Source organism: Ostrea edulis, chromosome 9, assembly GCF_947568905.1.
Source record: "Ostrea edulis chromosome 9, xbOstEdul1.1, whole genome shotgun sequence".
Lineage (NCBI taxonomy): Eukaryota > Metazoa > Mollusca > Bivalvia > Ostreida > Ostreidae > Ostrea > Ostrea edulis.
The window spans coordinates 54,582,080-54,602,431 of record NC_079172.1 but is presented as its reverse complement, the minus strand read 5'-3'; the positions used below and the strand labels follow the sequence as shown (position 1 = coordinate 54,602,431).

The 20,352-nt window shown below is 35.4% G+C and overlaps 1 protein-coding gene across 2 annotated transcripts; it reads left to right on the top strand.

The window, feature by feature from the left end:
* The first annotated feature begins 608 nt into the window (after positions 1-608).
* LOC125659071 (uncharacterized) lies at positions 609-16,347 on the top strand. 2 transcript variants are annotated; one of them, XM_048890612.2, is made up of 7 exons: positions 609-704; positions 1,147-2,329; positions 11,524-11,562; positions 12,025-12,295; positions 12,684-12,894; positions 13,117-13,302; positions 13,948-16,347. In XM_048890612.2, the coding sequence occupies exons 1-7, from the start codon at positions 675-677 to the stop codon at positions 14,230-14,232; spliced, it is 2,205 nt and encodes a 734-aa protein (XP_048746569.1). In that variant the 5' UTR covers positions 609-674; the 3' UTR covers positions 14,233-16,347. The 2 variants fall into 2 exon arrangements, with proteins under 2 accessions (XP_048746569.1, XP_048746568.1); XM_048890611.2 differs by lacking the exon at positions 11,524-11,562 and having other exon boundaries at positions 610-704.
* The last annotated feature ends 4,005 nt before the right edge of the window (positions 16,348-20,352 follow it).

Here is a 20,352-nt window from a genome sequence, read left to right as displayed (position 1 = left end):
AAGTTTACGTAATATTGGTAGATGTTAGTAGAAAAAGAACAATATCTATACATTAACAGTCTGGTCCAATGGCTACGAAATTGAGATTTATTCCAACCAGTACTTTTTCCATTCCTTATGTATAGTATTTACTTGTACATGTAGTCGGAAAAGTGTGCTTCAAGAGTCTTCCCTTTTGTAGGACGGTCATTAAAAGTTAAGGCTTTATTGTATTGACGTTTTATTGTGCTTGAATGAATTACGTTAACTGCATTTCGCCACTAAGAAACATGCGGTGTTTAGTCGATAACAATTAGACTTAGGGACAATAGATAATGGGGTTGAATCGCTGTTTAAATATTAAAGTTTAAAACATCGTAAAATTAACCAAACAAAGGAATGTTTTGATTTAAAGGCAGTTTTGAAATTGGAGAAAGTCTTTATACCGCCATGTGACCAATTTGGAAAGGAAAACACAATTACGATCATTTCATTTTAAAGTATACTGGATATACGGCAAAGTCATCATGCAGAATTTAGTTTGATTATATCAAAGACCCCGAATTAAATGCCGAAAGGGGGTAAAGATAAGTTTCTGCGATTGAAATTGACGTAATATCAAATGTGGCTATTTAAACGACAAAAGCGGTTGTAGTTGGTGCATATACAATAAGACCTTCAGATCTGTAGATGGGATGCATTCCTTTAAATACAAGTTTGTGCCGGTAAGATACATGTACTTGGTCTTGAGGAAAAAGATCATGAATTGATTTTTTTCTCACCAGAAACTTGACGCGATGATTATATAATCGGATACCGGGTAGTTTTGCGGAGTAAGGCTCCGTACAAGTCTTTGACATATTTTCTGATCAATTTGATGAAATCATGAACGCAGCTACCTGACTGAAACATATTGGATGTTGTTATTCAGGTCATGTATTCTAAAACATTTATTGATTTTTTCATTGTGTATTTAATTTTTAGATACACATCAATTTTAGCTTGTAAAATACAGTTTCCACAAATCTCGACAACTCGCAGTCGTGAGATGGAGACTAAATTTGTTTGTATATATACAAAACAGATTTTCTTTTTTTAACCTTGAGATGATTGGCTTCTTGAAAGGATTTTAAGGTATGATCTTAACTTAGAGATTTTTTTTTATAGACGGAGAGCTCCAGTTCCGGGTCCGGGAGGATGGAGCGAATACGTCCGGAGAAAACTCCACGGCAAAAGGTGCAGTCTGTCTGGCGTAACGTTCGCTGGGCCGAAACATTCCCTGACGAATCCCTTACCATGGAATCTGTAGAATTAACTCCAAACTTTGCCTTAAGGAAGATTGTGTTGCTTTTCGAGACCAAAAAGTACGACGAATGTGCTACTCTTATCCGGCGGTTAAACTGTGTTACTTTTGGAAATATTCTACAAGAAGTTCCAATGGAGGTGCTTTTAGATTCTATGCCTTTTAGTCTGTCTATCTTAGAGGCTCTCTACGTTAAACTTTTTGAAACCACACTGGAGACCTTTCCAAAGGAAAATTTGCATATGGACCTTCTTATCAGAAAAATGGTGGCTTGTTTCGCCAGAATGTCTCAATCTGGCAACAGAGCTGAGAAAAACTGTAACAGCTATTACCCTTCCTGTAGGAACATTTTACGTGTTGTTTCATACGTGGATCCAAATGTAAAGCAACACCTTAAACAGAAGAAAAAGGCTTTAGAGAGATGCCTAAAACACATGGGACAGCATGGTCTTGTCGAATCATCATGTGGAAGCCTTATGAATCTTCATGATGCTTTAAAATTGGAATTCGATAAAATTGTCTTTCAGTACAGGAACGCATTACAGAAACTTGACGAGCTCAGTCTGTCGGCAAAGCATCCGACCAGTAGCTCTGTCACCTCAGGTAAAGCGCCTTCCGGAGTCAGCCACCAGAGACTCATGCAAATAACGCGAGCGGATGTTCAGAGCAGGATAATAAAAAACAAAACCTTGTTCAACATTGTGGAACCCGCGGTGACAAATCAGTGTCTGAAAAAATTATTTCATATTTTGGAAAAACGGATAGAATACGACAAATTAGCTCTATTTCACGACACCGAGCTTCGCAAGCATTGTGATAATATTTCCGATGAAGCGTACATGTCTGTGGTAATGAAGCAGTTTTGTCAAGGTTATAGCATAGTGCTGCAGCTTTTGAAGGAGGTGTCCGAACTTGACGAGGTCACTTCAGAGGATGATGACGCAGGTATGATCTCCAGTGATGAGGACATAATGACACCAATCACTCGAATGGACAGATCCAAGACATTTAATGGATTCACCCACGTCTTACCACATAAAACAAATGGTGAGTGTTTTAGGAACATATCTGTAAGAGATTATTTTACCTATCCTATCCATGCTGATTTTTAGCACTTTTGGACGACTACACCACAAGTACAAAATCTAAATCTTTATGAGCAGCCTGTTTGTTACAGCATTATCTCCGATCTCTTTGAAAACAAAATGGAGAACTAGAGCGTTATTGCTATTCTTTATAACAAAGCATACGTTCAATCATGAAATTTAATTTTTCTTCAGACATGTTTTGTACATGTACAATGAACGATAAAAAAAATTATCCCCTTTGAATTCCATTTTTATATGGCTTGTGAAAACATTCATATACCATTTTTATGTGGTGTTGTCTTTAAAACAATATGATTAGAAAGAAACTATGTCATCCCAGGTACAGAACCCCTCTGGTACAGCCTTTCCTGACACCACACTCCCAGCATTTCCTATTGTGTAAGCAGTCTGAGCACTCAAGTCAAACTAGCAATCAAAGAACAATGTGTAAACAGAGACTGTTTATATTTTTTTCTGAATACTATGCTTATTGCATTGTCTTTCATAAATCAAAGCATTGTTTGACGTTTCTGATAAAAAAAAAAGTATCTTTCAGTCCTAAGTTTTTCTCAAAAGTAATAAAATAATCTTAATTGTGTGTATGATTTAAATACAGTACTACAGGGCAGTGAGTTGTAATATACAGTACTACAGGGCACTGAGTTGTAAAATACAGTACTACCGGGCACTGAGTTGTAAAGCTACAGTACTACCGGACACTGAGTTGTAAACTACAGTACTACCGGGCACTGAGTTGTAAAAATACAGTACTACCGAGCAATGAGTTGTAAAATACAGTACTACCGGGCACCGAGTTGTAAAATACAGTACTACCGGGCACTGAGTTGTAAAATACAGTACTACCGGGCACTGAGTTGTAAAGCTACAATACTACCGGGCACTGAGTTGTAAAGCTACAGTACTACCGGGCACTGAGTTGTAAAGCTACTGTACTACCGGGCACTGAGTTGTAAAGCTACAGTACTACTGGGCACTGAGTTGTAAAACTACAGTACTACCGGGCACTGAGTTGTAAAGCTACAGTACTACCGGGCACTGAGTTGTAAAGCTACAGTACTACTGGGCACTGAGTTGTAAAACTACAGTACTACCGGGCACTGAGTTGTAAAGCTACAGTACTACCGGGCACTGAGTTGTAAAGCTACTGTACTACCGGGCACTGAGTTGTAAAGCTACAGTACTACCGGACACTGAGTTGTAAAGCTACAGTACTACCGGGCACTGAGTTGTAAAGCTACAGTACTACCGGGCACTGAGTTGTAAAATACAGTACTACTGGGCACTGAATTGGTTTATCTAAGCTTTAAAGAACACATAACGAAATGTGTCTATTCGCTTAAATGTATATACATGTCCAACACAATACACGGTAGTTATTGACAGACAATATTTCTCATGCAGTGTACAGCGACTGCTTATTCAATCTTCTCAATCTTCTTTCGCTTTAAATATAATGATATTTTACAGTAACATATATCTATGCAATGGCTTCAATTGAGTAAGCTCAAATAAAAAAAAAAGATTAAATTAAATCAAATAGTTCAAATAAAACTCAAAATATTTTTCTTCAAACATTAAAGAGCAGATTCCTGCCTTTCAAAAGATTTATTTTGAATTAACAAAAGAAAGAAAAAAAGAAAAGAAAGAATTTTCGTTTCACGTTGAGTATTCTGAGAATATTCATATTGATGTCATGCACGGTCACGTGAATGAAAAGAAATATACTAGCAGTTTAAATTAACAGATTTTAATTATAAGTAACAACCGATTTCAATATATCTGAACAATAGAGGAGGCTGTGGTTATTATGTTCAAACATTGTATAATTTTCTTTTTGCTGCAGATCACAGAGCTTGAGAAAGATCAGAACCTTTAAATCAGTTGTACACAATGGTTTACTCAAACTCTCAGAGCAATAATACAGATTTCTAAATTACGTTACATCTGCGCAGACATCTTTATTTTCAGCCTTCAAATTGTATCTAAAAAGATTAACTGATTAGTACTTAAATTAAATTCTAGATGATGGCATGCAATGCCACTAATGCGAAAACATGACCATGCGAAATTCAGTCCAGATAATGTACCCGATTGCGTGTGTACCGTAGTTGAATGCTGTAGATTTATTTTTAACGGAGAAAAATCAGGCTTACAAGTTGTTTATTTTCACAGTTAGTGTCATTTTACCAATGAATTATGGATGATTTAACAGGAGTTATTGGACAGATTCGGAGTTAAAAAGATTAATCAAATGTTTCATGCATAACGTGTAGCATGCGTTCATTTCCAAAATTTGTTAAACCATGCTTTTTTATTCGATTTACGCGATTTTATTCTTCGTTGCTTATAAAATGCTCGCTGTTCAGACACAACATGCCAATACTGTATTAATGTAACCTCAAGTCACAACTCAATCTCAACGAGTCACGGGCATTTCGGATGATACGTTACATCTCATATGTTCATACGGGACATCAATTTAAAAACTAGTGTCTGCGTGAAACCAGTGCTGTACATTTCCTGAAAGTAGTGTTAACTTGCTGTGAAAAATACAAATTCTTATCTTTTCCAGAATAACTGTGTCATTACATTTGCAAAGGTTGCAAAACTCGTAACTAAAAAAACTGAAGTTAGAACACGTACATGGAATTCTTTCCTTACAAATTTTCTGCATTTCCAGAAAGGAATTTTAAATCCCAGACTATTTACCATTCTTTGGTGTGAGCAATGATAATGGTCTTTTGGGGTATGGAAGTTCACTATACGTGTCGTGAAGCCAGATAGGAAACGCATTTTCCCAACCGAACTAATCTTGTTCTATTTCAATTCTAAGTTGTTGGAGTTAGAAATTATATATAATTGTATCCCAAAACTCAGGTCAAAGGGTCAGAAGAAAGATGCCAAAACTCAGGCCAAAGGGTCAGTAGAAAGATTCCAAAACTCAGGCCAAAGGCTCAGTAGAAAGACCCCAAAACTCAGGCCAAAGGGTCAGTAGAAAGATCCCAAAACTGATACACTTCTGGATGTTTTCTTTCTTAGATGAAAGTGTAGTTGCTCTCTGTCATTTAAAGGTTTCAGAAATAGAAAAATTATTTTGACATACCGTTGAGTGTTCGAGAATTTCGATCTTTGTTTAAAACATATCACCAACGGTCATTTACATTAAAGGAAATATACGAGTACCATTTCAAATTAGCAGGTTTTAAAATGATTAGATATAACAATTGATTTCAAAACTTCTCTGTCGAAGTTTCTAAATTCCCATTTCTATATGTTAATAAGATGTCGTTGTAGCTTATCAAAAGGAACAATCAGGACCTTCAAAGGTACCTGCACAGGGGCGCGGGGGTGTTTCTGAAACAACTAGCGTTTTTTCCCAACTTGTCATGAATTATGAGAAAACCTTTCAATGTTAGTATAGTAGAATTATTATATATTACTAGCACATGCTTTATATGGATTGCATTCATCCTCTGAATAACGACACACACCATTAATGGTGAGAAACATTAATAATTGATTGTGTGTTAAACTGAATATCCAAGACAAGACAGGTTAATGAATTGTTTAAAGTGTTTATTTTTAAAGTGAATATCATTTTACCAATGAATTATGGATGATTTGACAGCAATTAATTGGGCAGGCTTTGGGTTTTAAACTGTTAGATGTGTACATGACGTGAACTATTTTCTACTAGGTTTAGCGACATACTGGGTACAGTTTAAAGCGTTTGTACGAAATATGATAGCTCAGTCGAGGAGTGTGTACAATGTACCTATATTGATCAATATGTAGACATGGGACTTATTTACAGACATGGTACTTATTTACAGACATGGGACTTATTTACAGACATGGTATTTATTTACAGACATGGGGTTTATTTACAGACATGGGGTTTATTTATAGAATTGGAACTTAATTACAAATATTAGATTTAGTTACAGACATGGGGTTTATTTACAAACATGGGACTTATTTACAGACGTGGTACTTATTTACAGACATGGGACTTATTTACAGACATGGGACTTATTTTCAGACATGGTATTTATTTACAGACATGGGACTTATTTACAGACATGGTATTTATTTACAGACATGGGACTTATTTACAGACATGGGACTTATTTACAGACATGGGATTTATTTACAGACATGGTATTTATTTACAGACATGGGACTTATTTACAGACATGGGACTTATTTACAGACATGGGATTTATTTACAGACATGGGGCTTATTTATAGAATTGGAGCTTAATTACAAATATTAGATTTAGTGACTCGTTTATGGGATTTAATTACATACATGGGACTCAGTTACAGAGGGACTCGTTTAAGACATGGGATTTATTTACAGACATGACATTTATTTTTACAGACATAGGAGTCATTTATAATTATGGGACTTATATACAGCCACTATTCAATATCAGTAAGATTTAATACGTTATATACCATTATACTGATAGGTAGCCCCAGGTCTAGACCACCGCCACCACCATTCATTTTACATAATAGTTCAGGGCTATACTAAAAGAAGTACTTGTTATTATGATAAGCATCCACATCTTTTTATTTTCATAAGAGACTGAGTAGTTTTTGTTTGTAGCTTTCGGATTTTTCTCCACTACCTGCGTTATTTCCGAAGTAACTTTGTATCACTGCAATGGTCTTGACAAATTATTTGCCATTATTAAGGTTTGATATTTTAACCTCGTAATTATAAAACCGGACTACATGTATTTTGAAAACTATCTCCTTATAAATTCTCTGTCATCAGTACCTTTAGAAATGAATTCAAAACATCAGACTTTTTATATTGTTTAACGATTTTTTCACTCATGGAGACGTCACCATTGCTGGTGATGGGCTGCAAATTTTAGGCCTAGGCTCGACGCTTACGGGCTTTGAGCAGGGATAATCTCGGCTGGACTCAATCCACAGATCAGCAGTCGTGGACTAGCTACCCTGCTGGTCAATCAAATTTAAAAGAAATATACAAATATTGTTGATATTTGTATTTTCATCCATGTTTTACGAGGATTGATTGATTGTATCTTGCTCAACGTCTCGCTCGAGAATTTTTCACTCATATGGAGACGTCACCAAGACCGGTGAAGGGCTTCAAATTTAGACCTTTGCTCGGCTGTTTTACAAGGAAGTCAGCCATTATGACGATGTAGCATACTTCCTTCGTTACGTGAAATTAGATGGGACGGTTCCCCTTTTAAGAATATTAATTATTAACGTTTTTTGCCCAGTCCATAACAACGTTGTTTTTGTGGGTAATTTAGTGACGTGAATTGGACTTCTCCATCAACAGCTATTGGAATGGGTAGGAAACAGTGTCTACCCCAAATGAAACAATGGTGTTTATAGAATTCAGGGAAACTTTTGGTACAACTATCAAAGTTGAATCCAAGAAGAGCAGCACAAAGATAGTGTTCCATGAGTTTCAATTCCCCATGACAATCGAAACAAAACTATGGATTCAAATTGATGTTTTTAGAATTCTTTTTGCTCACCGAGCCAGTAGAAAGATTCTCCTATTTAATGAAGGTGGAGCCTGGTTAAGCTGTAAAATTGTCTTAGATAAAGAAGAGGATTCTCAGAAGAAGAACTCGTGATTTCTGATAGGATTGCAAGAGTTACGAAACGTAGGATACACAGAGTTAACTGAACGATGAATCATGAACATGTCAGCTTCCTTCATTGAGCAATGCATGAAGACTTGCAAAATAAATTATATGTCAGGGAGGCTTAGCTCCAGACCTGTAGCTCTCCAGAAAGGATATGGACAAACATGGTCTATCACATCGTCGCAAACCACGGTTTTGAGTCCACACACGGCCCCTAAAATGATGATGGAGAAAATCGATTAGAAGCACCCATGGGTAACCGAAGATGGGTCTATCGCAACACCCGCACCCCCTGAAAGTTACTGGGCTGTAGCTAAGGGAGATATGACTAACACTACGTCCCACAATGTCATTTACATGTAGTTAGAGGTGACTAAAACTACGTCCCACAATGTCATTTACATGTAGTTAGAGGTGACTAAAACTACGTCCCACAATGTCATTTACATGTAGTTAGAGGTGACTAAAACTACGTCCCACAATGTCATTTACATGTAGTTAGAGGTGACTAAAACTACGTCCCACAATGTCATTTACATGTAGTTAAGAGATCACTAAAACTACGTGTAGTTAGATATGGATTGTCGTACATCGGAAAATAAAATACCTTGTTTTAAATGCGAAAAATAGATAAGGAATCTGTATTTGTACTTCGGTCCTGTTTTTTATGATGTTAGTGGTGCACATATTATATCCTCTTCAGTTCTGGAGATAGACAATTGCTGCAAAACTAGAGTGTCTATACATGGCAACCAATGCTTTTGTTTTCACCTGGAGTTTATCTGCCACTTCAGCCGAGATGTTTCCTTTTTTGGGGTCTCCCCAGGTGGTGAATAGAAACTTCTTAAATAACGGGTATAAAAAGTTATATTATATAACCACTCTGAAAACGTTTTAACTCACGTCAAAGGTCCTAATTTATAGACTGTCATGTCTGTAAATTGGCAAATAAAGCATGTTTTATGTGCAGAGATTAAATTTTAAAGTGTCGAACTTAACAAAATGAAACCTGTATTTATTGTTACCAACATGATAGATTCCCTTCTATATCCACCGCGAAGTAGTTCGATTGCAAGTCATTCTACACATGGCATGGTCAAATCTGATTTAATATACATCATATTCAGTTTTGGCAAGCACTGTCAGTTTATTAATCTTAAGTCAATGAGTAACAACAAAACCTCCATTAAATGTCTCTGACCGAATCCACACAGGTTGTTCTGTTAATGAACTTCTTTGTCAGAACCTGCTTTCACGCAGGCTGAGCAAAAACAACAGTCGACCGGAAGACGCTACTGTCACCAAGGTCGTCCACCCGGGCTTCTTATCTATTTCACACTTTAGCAACTTGTTTAAAGATGTATTGTCATGCCTTACCGAACATGTTCAGTGTGTTCATGTATTGTTATACCTTACGGAATATTGTCAGCGTGTTCAAACTCGAGTGCAGCGCAAGAGAAATCTGAAGTATTGTGTGATAAAACTGCCAAAACTAGATGTTGTAATGATGAATAAATACCACGAATATTCTCTCGATTATTCGGTGATGCAATCCATATTATGAAATATACATACACGTACTTTCTCTAGCTTGTACACTTTAATTTCAGTACTAGAATCCCCCATTATTCTATAGCAAGTAACACCATGCTGGGTTTACCTATATACATGTAGAATTTTTATATATCTTCGCTTCCCTTTACAGCTGAGATTTCTTACAATAGATTTAGCGTAAACAATACCACTCGAAAATAAGTGTTTCTGTAAAAATGTGCTTAATAAAACATATGAAATATAGAAAGCAACGGTCTTCAAACTAATTTAAAAAAAAAAAAAAGGAAGGATGAAGAAGTTTATCGGCCTCTTAATCTCACAGCCCTGAATCCAAATTCCAGTCTTATTGTTGATATTTCATATGCAAATATGTTTTGTGTTGTTAGAACTCGATGCGGGATATCATATTTTTGAAAAGAAACGCGAATGGACGGGGAAATCTCAATGTCATTTGGTACAAAGCATTATGACATTGAAAACAGTACCATATTGATTGCTGGTATTTCTCATCGCATGTTTTGGGTCCCCCAGCCCGAGCACAGACCTAGTACAATGTTCAATGCTGGCTGTTGATTGATATCTGTGTGGATGTAAACCTCCATTGGTCAGTGATCGCGTGAGGATGTTTTTTTTTATGTTTTGTTGTCGTGAAATGCCACATCTGTAGCTGTTGCTAGCATTGTTCATCTCAGTGATGACTGATTCAGTGAGGGCCCATGAGAAATTTATTTGACCTCGGAAGTTTGATTAGGATATAAGACGTTTTACTGTTAAAAAAACAGGGATTTTTGGACCATTTGGATTTTTGAACCTGGGAATTTTTGTCATTATGAAGAAGAGTGATTATCATACGTTGCCTTCTGTGTGTTCTGAGAAACTGTCAATGGCGCTCTGTTCAAAACTTTGTTCTAATCCTAAACATGGACATCATAAAAAGAGCAGTGAGTATCAATAAAACATCCGCATACTCTAGATAGTTCATGTTTTAAAACAAAAGTTTAAAAGTAATTCAACTTGGTTTTAATCTATAATTCAGAAAATATTTAGAAAAAACTCTCATTTTCTTAAACCAGCAAATATCACACGTTTCATGGAACACTGCATAGATAAGAACTTCACCATTTCAGTTTTCAGCAAGGTCAGATTGACCTTGTAGGGGAAAGTATATCTCATAATAGCGTCTGAATTTTCAAAAAGTCCCATATCTCATTTCAGCCACCATATTACAATAGATGGTTGGCTTGCTATATACAATGAACTTTTAAAAGTGATTTAATCTCAGTACCAATCCCCTCCCCCAGGATCTCATTAAAAATTCTAAACAGTACAATATCACTGCTGGAATGTCGTCATTTCAGATAAATACTTGTGTGTAGGTTTCCTTCAGTAGTCTGCAGGTTTCCTTTACTAATTCAAAGTGGAAAATCAAAAAAAAATCAACAAATGTGTGTGTGTGTGTGTGTGTGTGTGTGTGTGTGTGGTGCTACTCTGGTAATGTACCTATATAAAGGTCAGTGTACCTCGCCGTTGTTTTGGTGTTAGATTTGTACTCGTGCGACTTAAGGTAGTTTTTGGCAGCACAGGGAACACACTATTCAGATCTAGAATAATATCATTTGTACACACTGGGAAAGACCATGGTATTATTTAGTTTTCTTGTTTATATTATGTTTTAACTGAACAGGTGTTTTATGATGTTTATTTGGACGAACGAACGATAACTTCATTTTAATAACCCTCAGATGTATGTGGTAGAGTTAAGGTTCTTGAGAAATATTTTACCTATGAATTAAGTAATCAGTTGAATAATGAAATACAATTTGAATATCTGCCTATTGTGTAATTATAAAGGTAAACCAGTATATTGATAATGATGATATTACTACTACTAATAATGATGAAAATCTTAATCTATATGTATACCTCTGTGTAGGGGGCAGCATTGGGCGTAAACTTCCGGGCATGCGTGGACGTAAGTTCATGAATTGGTATTTGTGTGAGGGGACAGCGCGTGTTACATATAAAACCAAATTAACTGTGGGCATGGTGTGTTATCAGATATACTAATTTGTTTTTAATCATATTAAAAGTTCTGTGAATTAAAACATGGCGTTGCTTCGAACTTATTCACTGGGGTAATATAACCGAATTTACTTTAGAATAGAAAATCATTAATTTCATCTATTTCAACCTGTTTGTCTCGTTGGGTGGAAGGAACATTATTTCTGTCTTATGTGCTTAGATGTTTTCAAAGAAATGAAATAAATTTCCATGTGTTGTAAACGAATTATGAAGGGAGATGTACGACGCTTACTGTGATGTTGAAATTTATCAAAGTATTTTGTACTCTGGAAGTGATGGAAGTAAAATACTAAATATAAGGAAATTTTATTTATTTAAAGTTTGTTATATCATACCTTATATTCTCGTCTAGGACTTCGTCCATCAATAATTTCTGGACCATTCCCATGTAAACCAGTGACGGCGCCCTCTAACGGCTTGATGAATGGTCACGCTACAGTTGTTCCTTCCAATTTGTCTTCCCTAACATCTGTCTTCCTAACCAATGGCAGTCGCTATAGCAATGGGCATACTGAAACCATAGAGAAACTGAAAGAGGAAGTACACACGTTAAGGTCTGAGTTACAGAAAAGTCAAGAGGCCATTAAAAACCTTCAAGAACGAGAGAAGCAACTACAGGAAAAGTACGTATATCTAGCAATCATTACATCTATGCCTTTACATACACACACACACACACACACACACAGAGAGAGAGAGAGAGAGAGAGAGAGAGAGAGAGAGAGAGAGAGAGAGATAACACACACACACACACGCATATATATATATATATATAGAGAGAGAGAGAGAGAGAGAGAGAGAGAGAGAGATACAAAGCTTTATATTCAAAAGCCTTTCCAAGCCAAATATTGGTAAAAGAGGAAAGCCTCTATGAATTTTCTTCTTATTTTGAAAGTTGTTTAAACATGTATATTATATGTAGATATCCCAAGCCTTTGCATTCTGTAAAGTGTTGTTCAAAGTGCAGATCCAGTCAACATCTTGTAGGATCAAATTATGATATTTTTTCAGACTCTCAACAGAGCCACACAGTAGTTTTAATGGAGGTTATAACAGTCATTTTGAGGACCTGTCGCTGGCAAGTCGTACCTCAGAACTTACACGGCAATATGGCGATCTTTACGCCAGCTCTCGGATGAGCGCTTTGGATGCTTTAGATGGAATAGGTCAACTCGATGACCTCTCAGTTCTTAAAGAAAAAATTCTTTTTTCAGTCGTTGTGGTAGGTGAACATACACCCATAGCTACAATCAAAGTTTTCAACAGTTCCTATTTGAACTTTTGTATCATCGCTGTATTTTGATGACTTTGTTTTTAACCTGTCAGATTTTTTCGTATATTTTCTAAATTAGTGTTTATAACCTTTGACTGAAGAAGGTTGTTAAAAATACCAGCGAGGAATTTGATTGACACACAGAACGTTATAAATGATTTTATCTTACAGTTGTCTTTCCGAGGAGCCCAGCAGGCAGTCCACGAACTTAGAGGAAAGGTTCGGCATTTACTTAACCTTCCACATCCGGATGCGCACAGGAACCATTTTGATCCGCTCTCGAATCACATGGAGGCGCAGGTTGCTCAATATCTGTGCAAGACTGTTGGAATCTTCGATGTGTCCGCTACAATTGAAGTAATTGTTTTCAAGTGCTTTACTGCCAATCTATCTTTAATAGTTTAGTCGCACGATTTTAAAATAAATATTGTAAATACAAACATGTTTAAGTTTTAAACATATTGACTTTATTTTAGTACATTTGTAACATTACGTCCACGTTTACAACAAAATGCACGCACAAATAATCATCTAAAACCTGTGTTACACACATGTCTACATCAGGTTAACGAAGAAGATTGGGAATATATATCGTACGAAATTCGTTCTGGTTTTGTTTTTTTATCCATTTTTATAGGAAATAGACTTTTGAGCATTTTCAGATATTTTGATCAGAGTTAAAGGTATATATTTCTTGAGGTCTATTTCCTAGGGTGGTTGTACTGTGCCTGATTCGACAATCTTACGAACAGGCGTGACATGGGCTTAAGGCGTCCCACCCACGAGTTTGGAGAGACATAAAAATTTCATACGATATCTGGATCATTCGAAAGCCTCTGAATCATAGTTTATTGTCTCTCAACAATTGTAGAGAAGGGGAAGGTCCCACGATTGTTAAAGAAACGACAGTCGGTCCTGGTTTGTTTGGCGTACACGTAGCTATGTTAAGATCCCAGTCTAGGTTGTATATACATTGAGAGTATTCTAATATTTTGATTTCAGGAGGTTTGTTCACAAATCTACGCAACGTTGTACGACTACCCAGTACTGAAAGACTGTCAAGGTTTAAAGATGTACGTCACAGCCTGTGTTCAGGTGGCATGGGGACTCTCTGTGCAAAACCCTCCATACCTTATCATGTATGATGCTCGTCAGTTTCATCCAGAAATGCATACCCGATTTCATTCGTCAAATCCAGAGTCAGAGGAAATCAAGAACTTCTTGTGGCCTGCTCTGACAGAAGGATATGGCGGCCCTTGTGTTTACAAGGGAGTTGTGATCACGTGACCTTCAGATATCTTCCCGTGCGTAAACACCAAATCCAGTATTATGGCCAACAACAGTGCAACAGACATGCAAATGAGATTGTGTGTAAATATTGTCAAAATGCTTATGAATATTCATTTAGCAGTCAACACTTGTATATTCATCCCATTCCATGCCTCAATTGATTATCATCCATTTATCTTATATTGTCTTCGAAAGTGAGGAGAATATTGCAATACCATGTTAGAGGACAATAGTTAAATTGCAGATATAACTTTACTCGAATTGTTAAATCATGAAAATATGAAGTTTGAAGATAAGAGCTCTTGTGTGTAGGAGGTGCATTTACTGAAACTTCGAATGCCTAAGTGGTACAGAGTGGACCTACAGTCAGATTGATTGATTGAATATTGTTTTACGTCCCTCTCGAGAATATTTCACTAATATGGAGACGTCAACATTACCGGTGAAGGGCTGCAAAATTTAGACCTATGCTCGGCGCTTATGGCCATTGAGCAGGGAGGGGTCTTAATCGTGCCACAACTGCTGTGACACGGGACCTTGGTTTTTGCGGTCTCATCCGAAGGACCGCTCCATTTAGTCGCCTCTTACGACAAGCAAGGGGAGTACTGAGGACCTTTTCTAACCCGGATCCCCACGGGATACCTTCAGGCAGCGAGGAAGACGAAAATTTGCATTAAAAGCGGCTTCTATTTAAATTTTTAAATGTAGGAAATACACTATAGAAAGAAATGTTTCACTAAAGTTGAGACATAAAAACAATGTCATATTTGCAAGTAATATCCTGGATATGATACGTACCAGTAGTGGATTTAAGGGGGCGTGGCCGTCACCCTCCCCCCTAAAATTTTCGAATTTAAGTTAAATCATAAAAACAAATGTAAACGATAAAAGAAGCAAAAATTTCTTCCACTCTCGGAGATCTTTTAATTTGTGAATGACTTTTGTTGGGAGAACTAACATGTCTTCCAAAAACCCTAAAAGGGACATGGACACGATTTGAGCTGAAAATATTCAAATTTTACTTTTTGATTTTTAGTGTTTAGAATGCTTAGATAAGGTATTAATAATGATCAGGAAAATTTGAATGCCAGTATTCAAGGTGCATGGGAGATACAGAGGTAACAAATCCTTGTTATGTAAACAAGGCTCGTGCGATGTTTTTATTTACATAGGTTAAATAAACTAGTAAAAAATTCATTTAAAGCACATTTTTTTCAATTTATAATTGAATTCTTAACACAAATTAAATATTTTCTAGTGTTTTTTCATCTCATTTTGTTTTAAACATGCTATTTTCTATTAAACAATCTAATGTAAGCAAAAACATAGCACGAGCCTGTTTACATAGCAAAGAATTGCGAGTGCTGTATCTCACTTACAATCAACCACGGATATTCAAATTTTAGTTGACCATTAGAATTAATACTTTCGTTAAGCATTGTAAACAATAAAAATGGAATAATAAAATTTGAAAATTTTCAGCTCAAATCGTGTCCATGCCCCTTTTTGCGTCATTTTATTAATTTCACCCTATTAAAAATGACAGAAAATAGTAAAAATGACTACACAGGAGACATCTGTACATTGTATTTCAAGCCCTATAAAATCTGTAACATCCAGGAGCTTCGCCCCCTCGGCCCCACCAGGGCTTCGCCCTGGATCCACTGGGGACCTCAAGGCGGCCTCCAGACTCAGTGCCTCATAAAGTTGCGCCCCCCCCCCCCCCCCCCCCTAACCGCAATTCCTGGATCTGCCCCTGCGTATGACCAACGAAATAATGTGATTAAGATAAGAATTCCAATGTATTTAATTACCGTATACCTATCACTTACTTAGTTTGTGTATCAGTCAAATTCGTGTGATAAAACTGCGTACAAGAAACTTAATGAAAACAATCACTTATTTGTCTCACTCCCGTATGTGTACAAATTGTTTCGCGCCTTTCTATGCACGAGAGTTTTCCAAAGGGAAATAACTCGGACCAATCGCGAAACCGGCGTATTCTTGTTATCCATTCCACCATCTTCTGTGCATTTATTTATATATATATATGTGTAAACTGTTTAAGAATTGATTATGTATTTTTGAAATAAAAAATACTTGTAAAAACATCCTTAGTTTTCCTATCTCCGAACAACATATCCCGGCTTGGATTTCGAGAACAAATCTCAAACTTAAGTTTGAGTTTTCTTTTATATGAACAGTCAAAATTTGAGTAAAATCTCGGACTTCAGTCAAATTTTCAACTTAACCCCCTACTCCTCACCCCCCCCCCCCCACCACCACCACCACGAGAAATCCAGGTCAGATGCAAGCTTCCCTAATTCAAATAATTAGAAATTTAAATGATTTGAAAGTTAGATGAATACATTTAAAATAAAGGCAACTTATGTGCGTTTGTTGATGTTCATCTGAAATTGCACTCGATTATAGTGGGGATTTTTAATATTAAAATCGTGTTTTGGGTTTTTTTGTAGTTTTTTTTAAAGTTTGAATTGTAGTTAAATGTGTGTGTGTTTATTTTTACGGTTTCTTGTTTAAATAAGGTTTTATGTTCATTTTATAGAATGATAATGACAAGACTATAAGATTATTTGATCTTTTAAAAAAAAATTATGATTGTTGTTGACGCACAGTGAAAATTGACAAAATCTAATACATTGTAATAGCCAAAACAAGACTTTACACAGCAGTGTCTAGATACATTAATCTCAGGTTACAATTTCTTGTCAAGTTTAAAGAACATAAAATCAAAAGTATACGTGTTTTGTTTCCAGAAATATATTCAACACATTTATATACACACTGGACAAAACGAACAATGTGAATAGTACGCAGGTAAGAAATCACTGTTATACTTTGGGTAGATAAGAAATCACTATTATACTTTGGATAGATAAGAAATCACTGTTATACTTTGGGTCGATAAGAAATTACTGTTATACTTTGAGTTGATAAGAAATTACTGTTATACTTTGGTTAGATAAGAAATCACTGTTATACTTTGGGTAGATAAGAAATCACTGTTATACTTTGGATCGATAAGAAATCACTGTTATACTTTGGATAGATAAGAAATCACTGTTATACTTTGGGTCGATAAGAAATCACTGTTATACGTTGGGTAGATAAGAAATCACTATTTCACTTTGGGTAGATAAGAAATCACTGTTATACTTTGGTTAGATAAGAAATCACTGTTATACTTTGGGTCGATAAGAAATCACTGTTATACTTTGGTTAGATAAGAAATTACTGTTAAACTTTGAGTTGATAAGAAATCACTATTATACTTTGGGTAGATAAGAAATTACTGTTAAACTTTGGTTAGATAAGAAATCACTGTTATACTTTGAGTTGATAAGAAATCACTATTATACTTTGGGTAGATAAAAAATCACTGTTATAGTTTGGGTAGATAAGAAATCACTGTTATACTTTGGGTAGATAAGAAATCACTATTATACTTTGGGTAGATAAGAAATCACTGTTATACTTTGGGTAGATAAGAAATCACTTTATACTTTGGGTAGATAAGAAATCACTGTTATAGTTTGGGTAGATAAGAAATCACTGTTATAGTTTGGGCAGATAAGAAATCACTGTTATACTTTGGGTATAAATAGTTATACAATCTTTTGATCGAGATGTATTTCGTTAACATTGATTAATGTTCTATAAGGAATACGAAATAGAGTGTCGGACAAACACGGACCCCTGGATATAACAGAGGTGGGATCTGGTGCCTAGTAGGAGTAAGCATCCCCTGTCAATCTGTCACACCCGTCATGAGCTCTACTTGTGATCAGTTAAACGAAGTAATCCGTAGACAATGTGTCTGTGTCTAGTATTTTAGACATATGTCAAGTCAGCGTTTTCCTTGGCTGCCCCCCCCCCCCTTACTTTGAAAAATGATTCTACGTGCCAGCATTTTTACTATCTACACGTAAATACATTGTATTTTACTATCTACACGTAAATACATTCTAGGTTACTATTTACATGTATAAATACATTGTGTTACTTTCTACACGTAAATACATTGTATGTTACTATCTACATGTAAATACATTGTGTGTTACTATCTACACGTAAATACATTGTATGTTACTATCTACACGTAAATACGTTGTATGTTACTATCTACACGTAAATACATTTTATGTTACTATCTACACGTAAATACATTGTATGTTACTATCTACACGTAAATACATTGTATGTTACTATCTACACGTAAATACATTGTATGTTACTATCTACACGTAAATACATTGTGTGTTACTTTCTACACGTAAATACATTGTATGTTACTATTTACACGTAAATACATTGTATGTTACTATCTACACGTAAATACATTGTAGATAACTATCTGCACGTAAATACATTGTATGTTACTATCTACACATATAAATACAATGTGTGTTACTATCTACATGTAAATACATCGTGTGTTACTTTCTACACGTAAATATATTGTATGTTATTATCTACACGTAAATACATTGTATGTTACTATCTACACGTAAATACATTGTAGATTATTATCTGCACGTAAATACAATGTATGTTTCTATCTACATGTAAATACCTTGTGTGTTACTATCCACATGTAAATATATTGTATATTATCATTTACACGTGTAAATATACTGTATATGTATGTTATTATCTACACGTATAAATACATTGTATGTTACTATCTACATGTAAATACATTGTGTGTTACTATCTACACGTAAATACATTGTATTTTACTATCTACACGTAAATACATTGTATTTTACTATCTACACGTAAATACATTGTGTGTTACTATCTACACGTAAATACAATGTATGTTACTATCTACACGTAAATACAATGTAGATTACTGACCCAGGTGAATACATTTTACGTAATATGAATCGCAAAACCTTTAGTTTCGCCATTACAAAAGGTCAAAGGTCAAAGTTTCAAAATAGTTTGTTTTCAATGTGTTTGGAAATTATTTCAAATAAATATTATAAAATCTCTAAACACTTTTTTGAAATTTTGCAACCGTGGTATCGTTTTCTTCAATCGTATTTATTTATATAAACACGACTGAAGAAGAATGGTAATACGGTCAAAAGAAGTAAAAAAAAAAAAAGTTTTTTTTTTTATTTTACCCTGATGAAAGAGACTTTGTAGAATTAACATATATTAGAATTAACATATATATATTAATATATATATATATATAAAGCACAAACAAACAATTATAACACCCAACCTTACGTTTACCCCTAGGATCTAAACGATACATGTGATAATCAATATATAAAGCACTAAATAATCACGACTAGGTACTGAAAATTTTCACCCCAGCCCGGGGTCGAACCAGCGACCTGCGGCACCCACCGCCTAGCAAGATTGTCAAACCAGTGCGTAAGTCCACTCGGCCACAACGACTTCCCTAAAAAGGAAGTTTTGTTATGCTCCTAAAGCGCTACTTATACACACTGATGCAATCTCACACAGTCGCTGTGTCATTCAGTGTTTAAGATATTTTATAAGGAGAGTGGATCTCTCGATGCAGTTGTATAGAATATTTAATATAAAGCACAAACGAACAATTATAACACCCAACCTTACGTTTACCCCTAGGATCTAAACGATACATGTGATAATCAATTAATTAATATATAAAGCACTAACTAGGTACTGAAATTAATATATATATCGAACTGTATATAGATTTTTTTTTATGATTCCTTCGTGCAAGAACTTTCCTTCCATCACTGGAGAATTAACCTAAAATGAAAACTGGCACAACCTCTTGTTAATGAAATAAGAATTTGTACGTGTCTCAGAATAAATTATTCATTGTAATCAGATTTGACCAGATTGTTCTTGCTTTCCTGCATGCTAATCATTATATAGGTTTTGCCATACCCAATGGTCAAATATTGAGAGTGTTACCACTCATAATCAAATGTTAATACTACATGTACAATAAAAAGTTACTACACATAATCGGTGAATCGGTGCTAATATTACAATAAAATGTTACTACACACAATCGGTGCTAATATTACAATAAAATGTTACTACACATAATCGGTGCTAATATTACAATAAAATGTTACTACA

Coding starts and splice junctions, on each gene's coding strand:
- LOC125659071 (XM_048890612.2), top strand. CDS start 675: ATGCATTCCTTTAAATACAAGTTTGTGCCG. Junction 12,895..13,116: donor TTCTTTTTTCAGTCGTTGTG/GTAGGTGAACAT, acceptor TTTATCTTACAG/TTGTCTTTCCGAGGAGCCCA. Junction 13,303..13,947: donor ATGTGTCCGCTACAATTGAA/GTAATTGTTTTC, acceptor TTTTGATTTCAG/GAGGTTTGTTCACAAATCTA.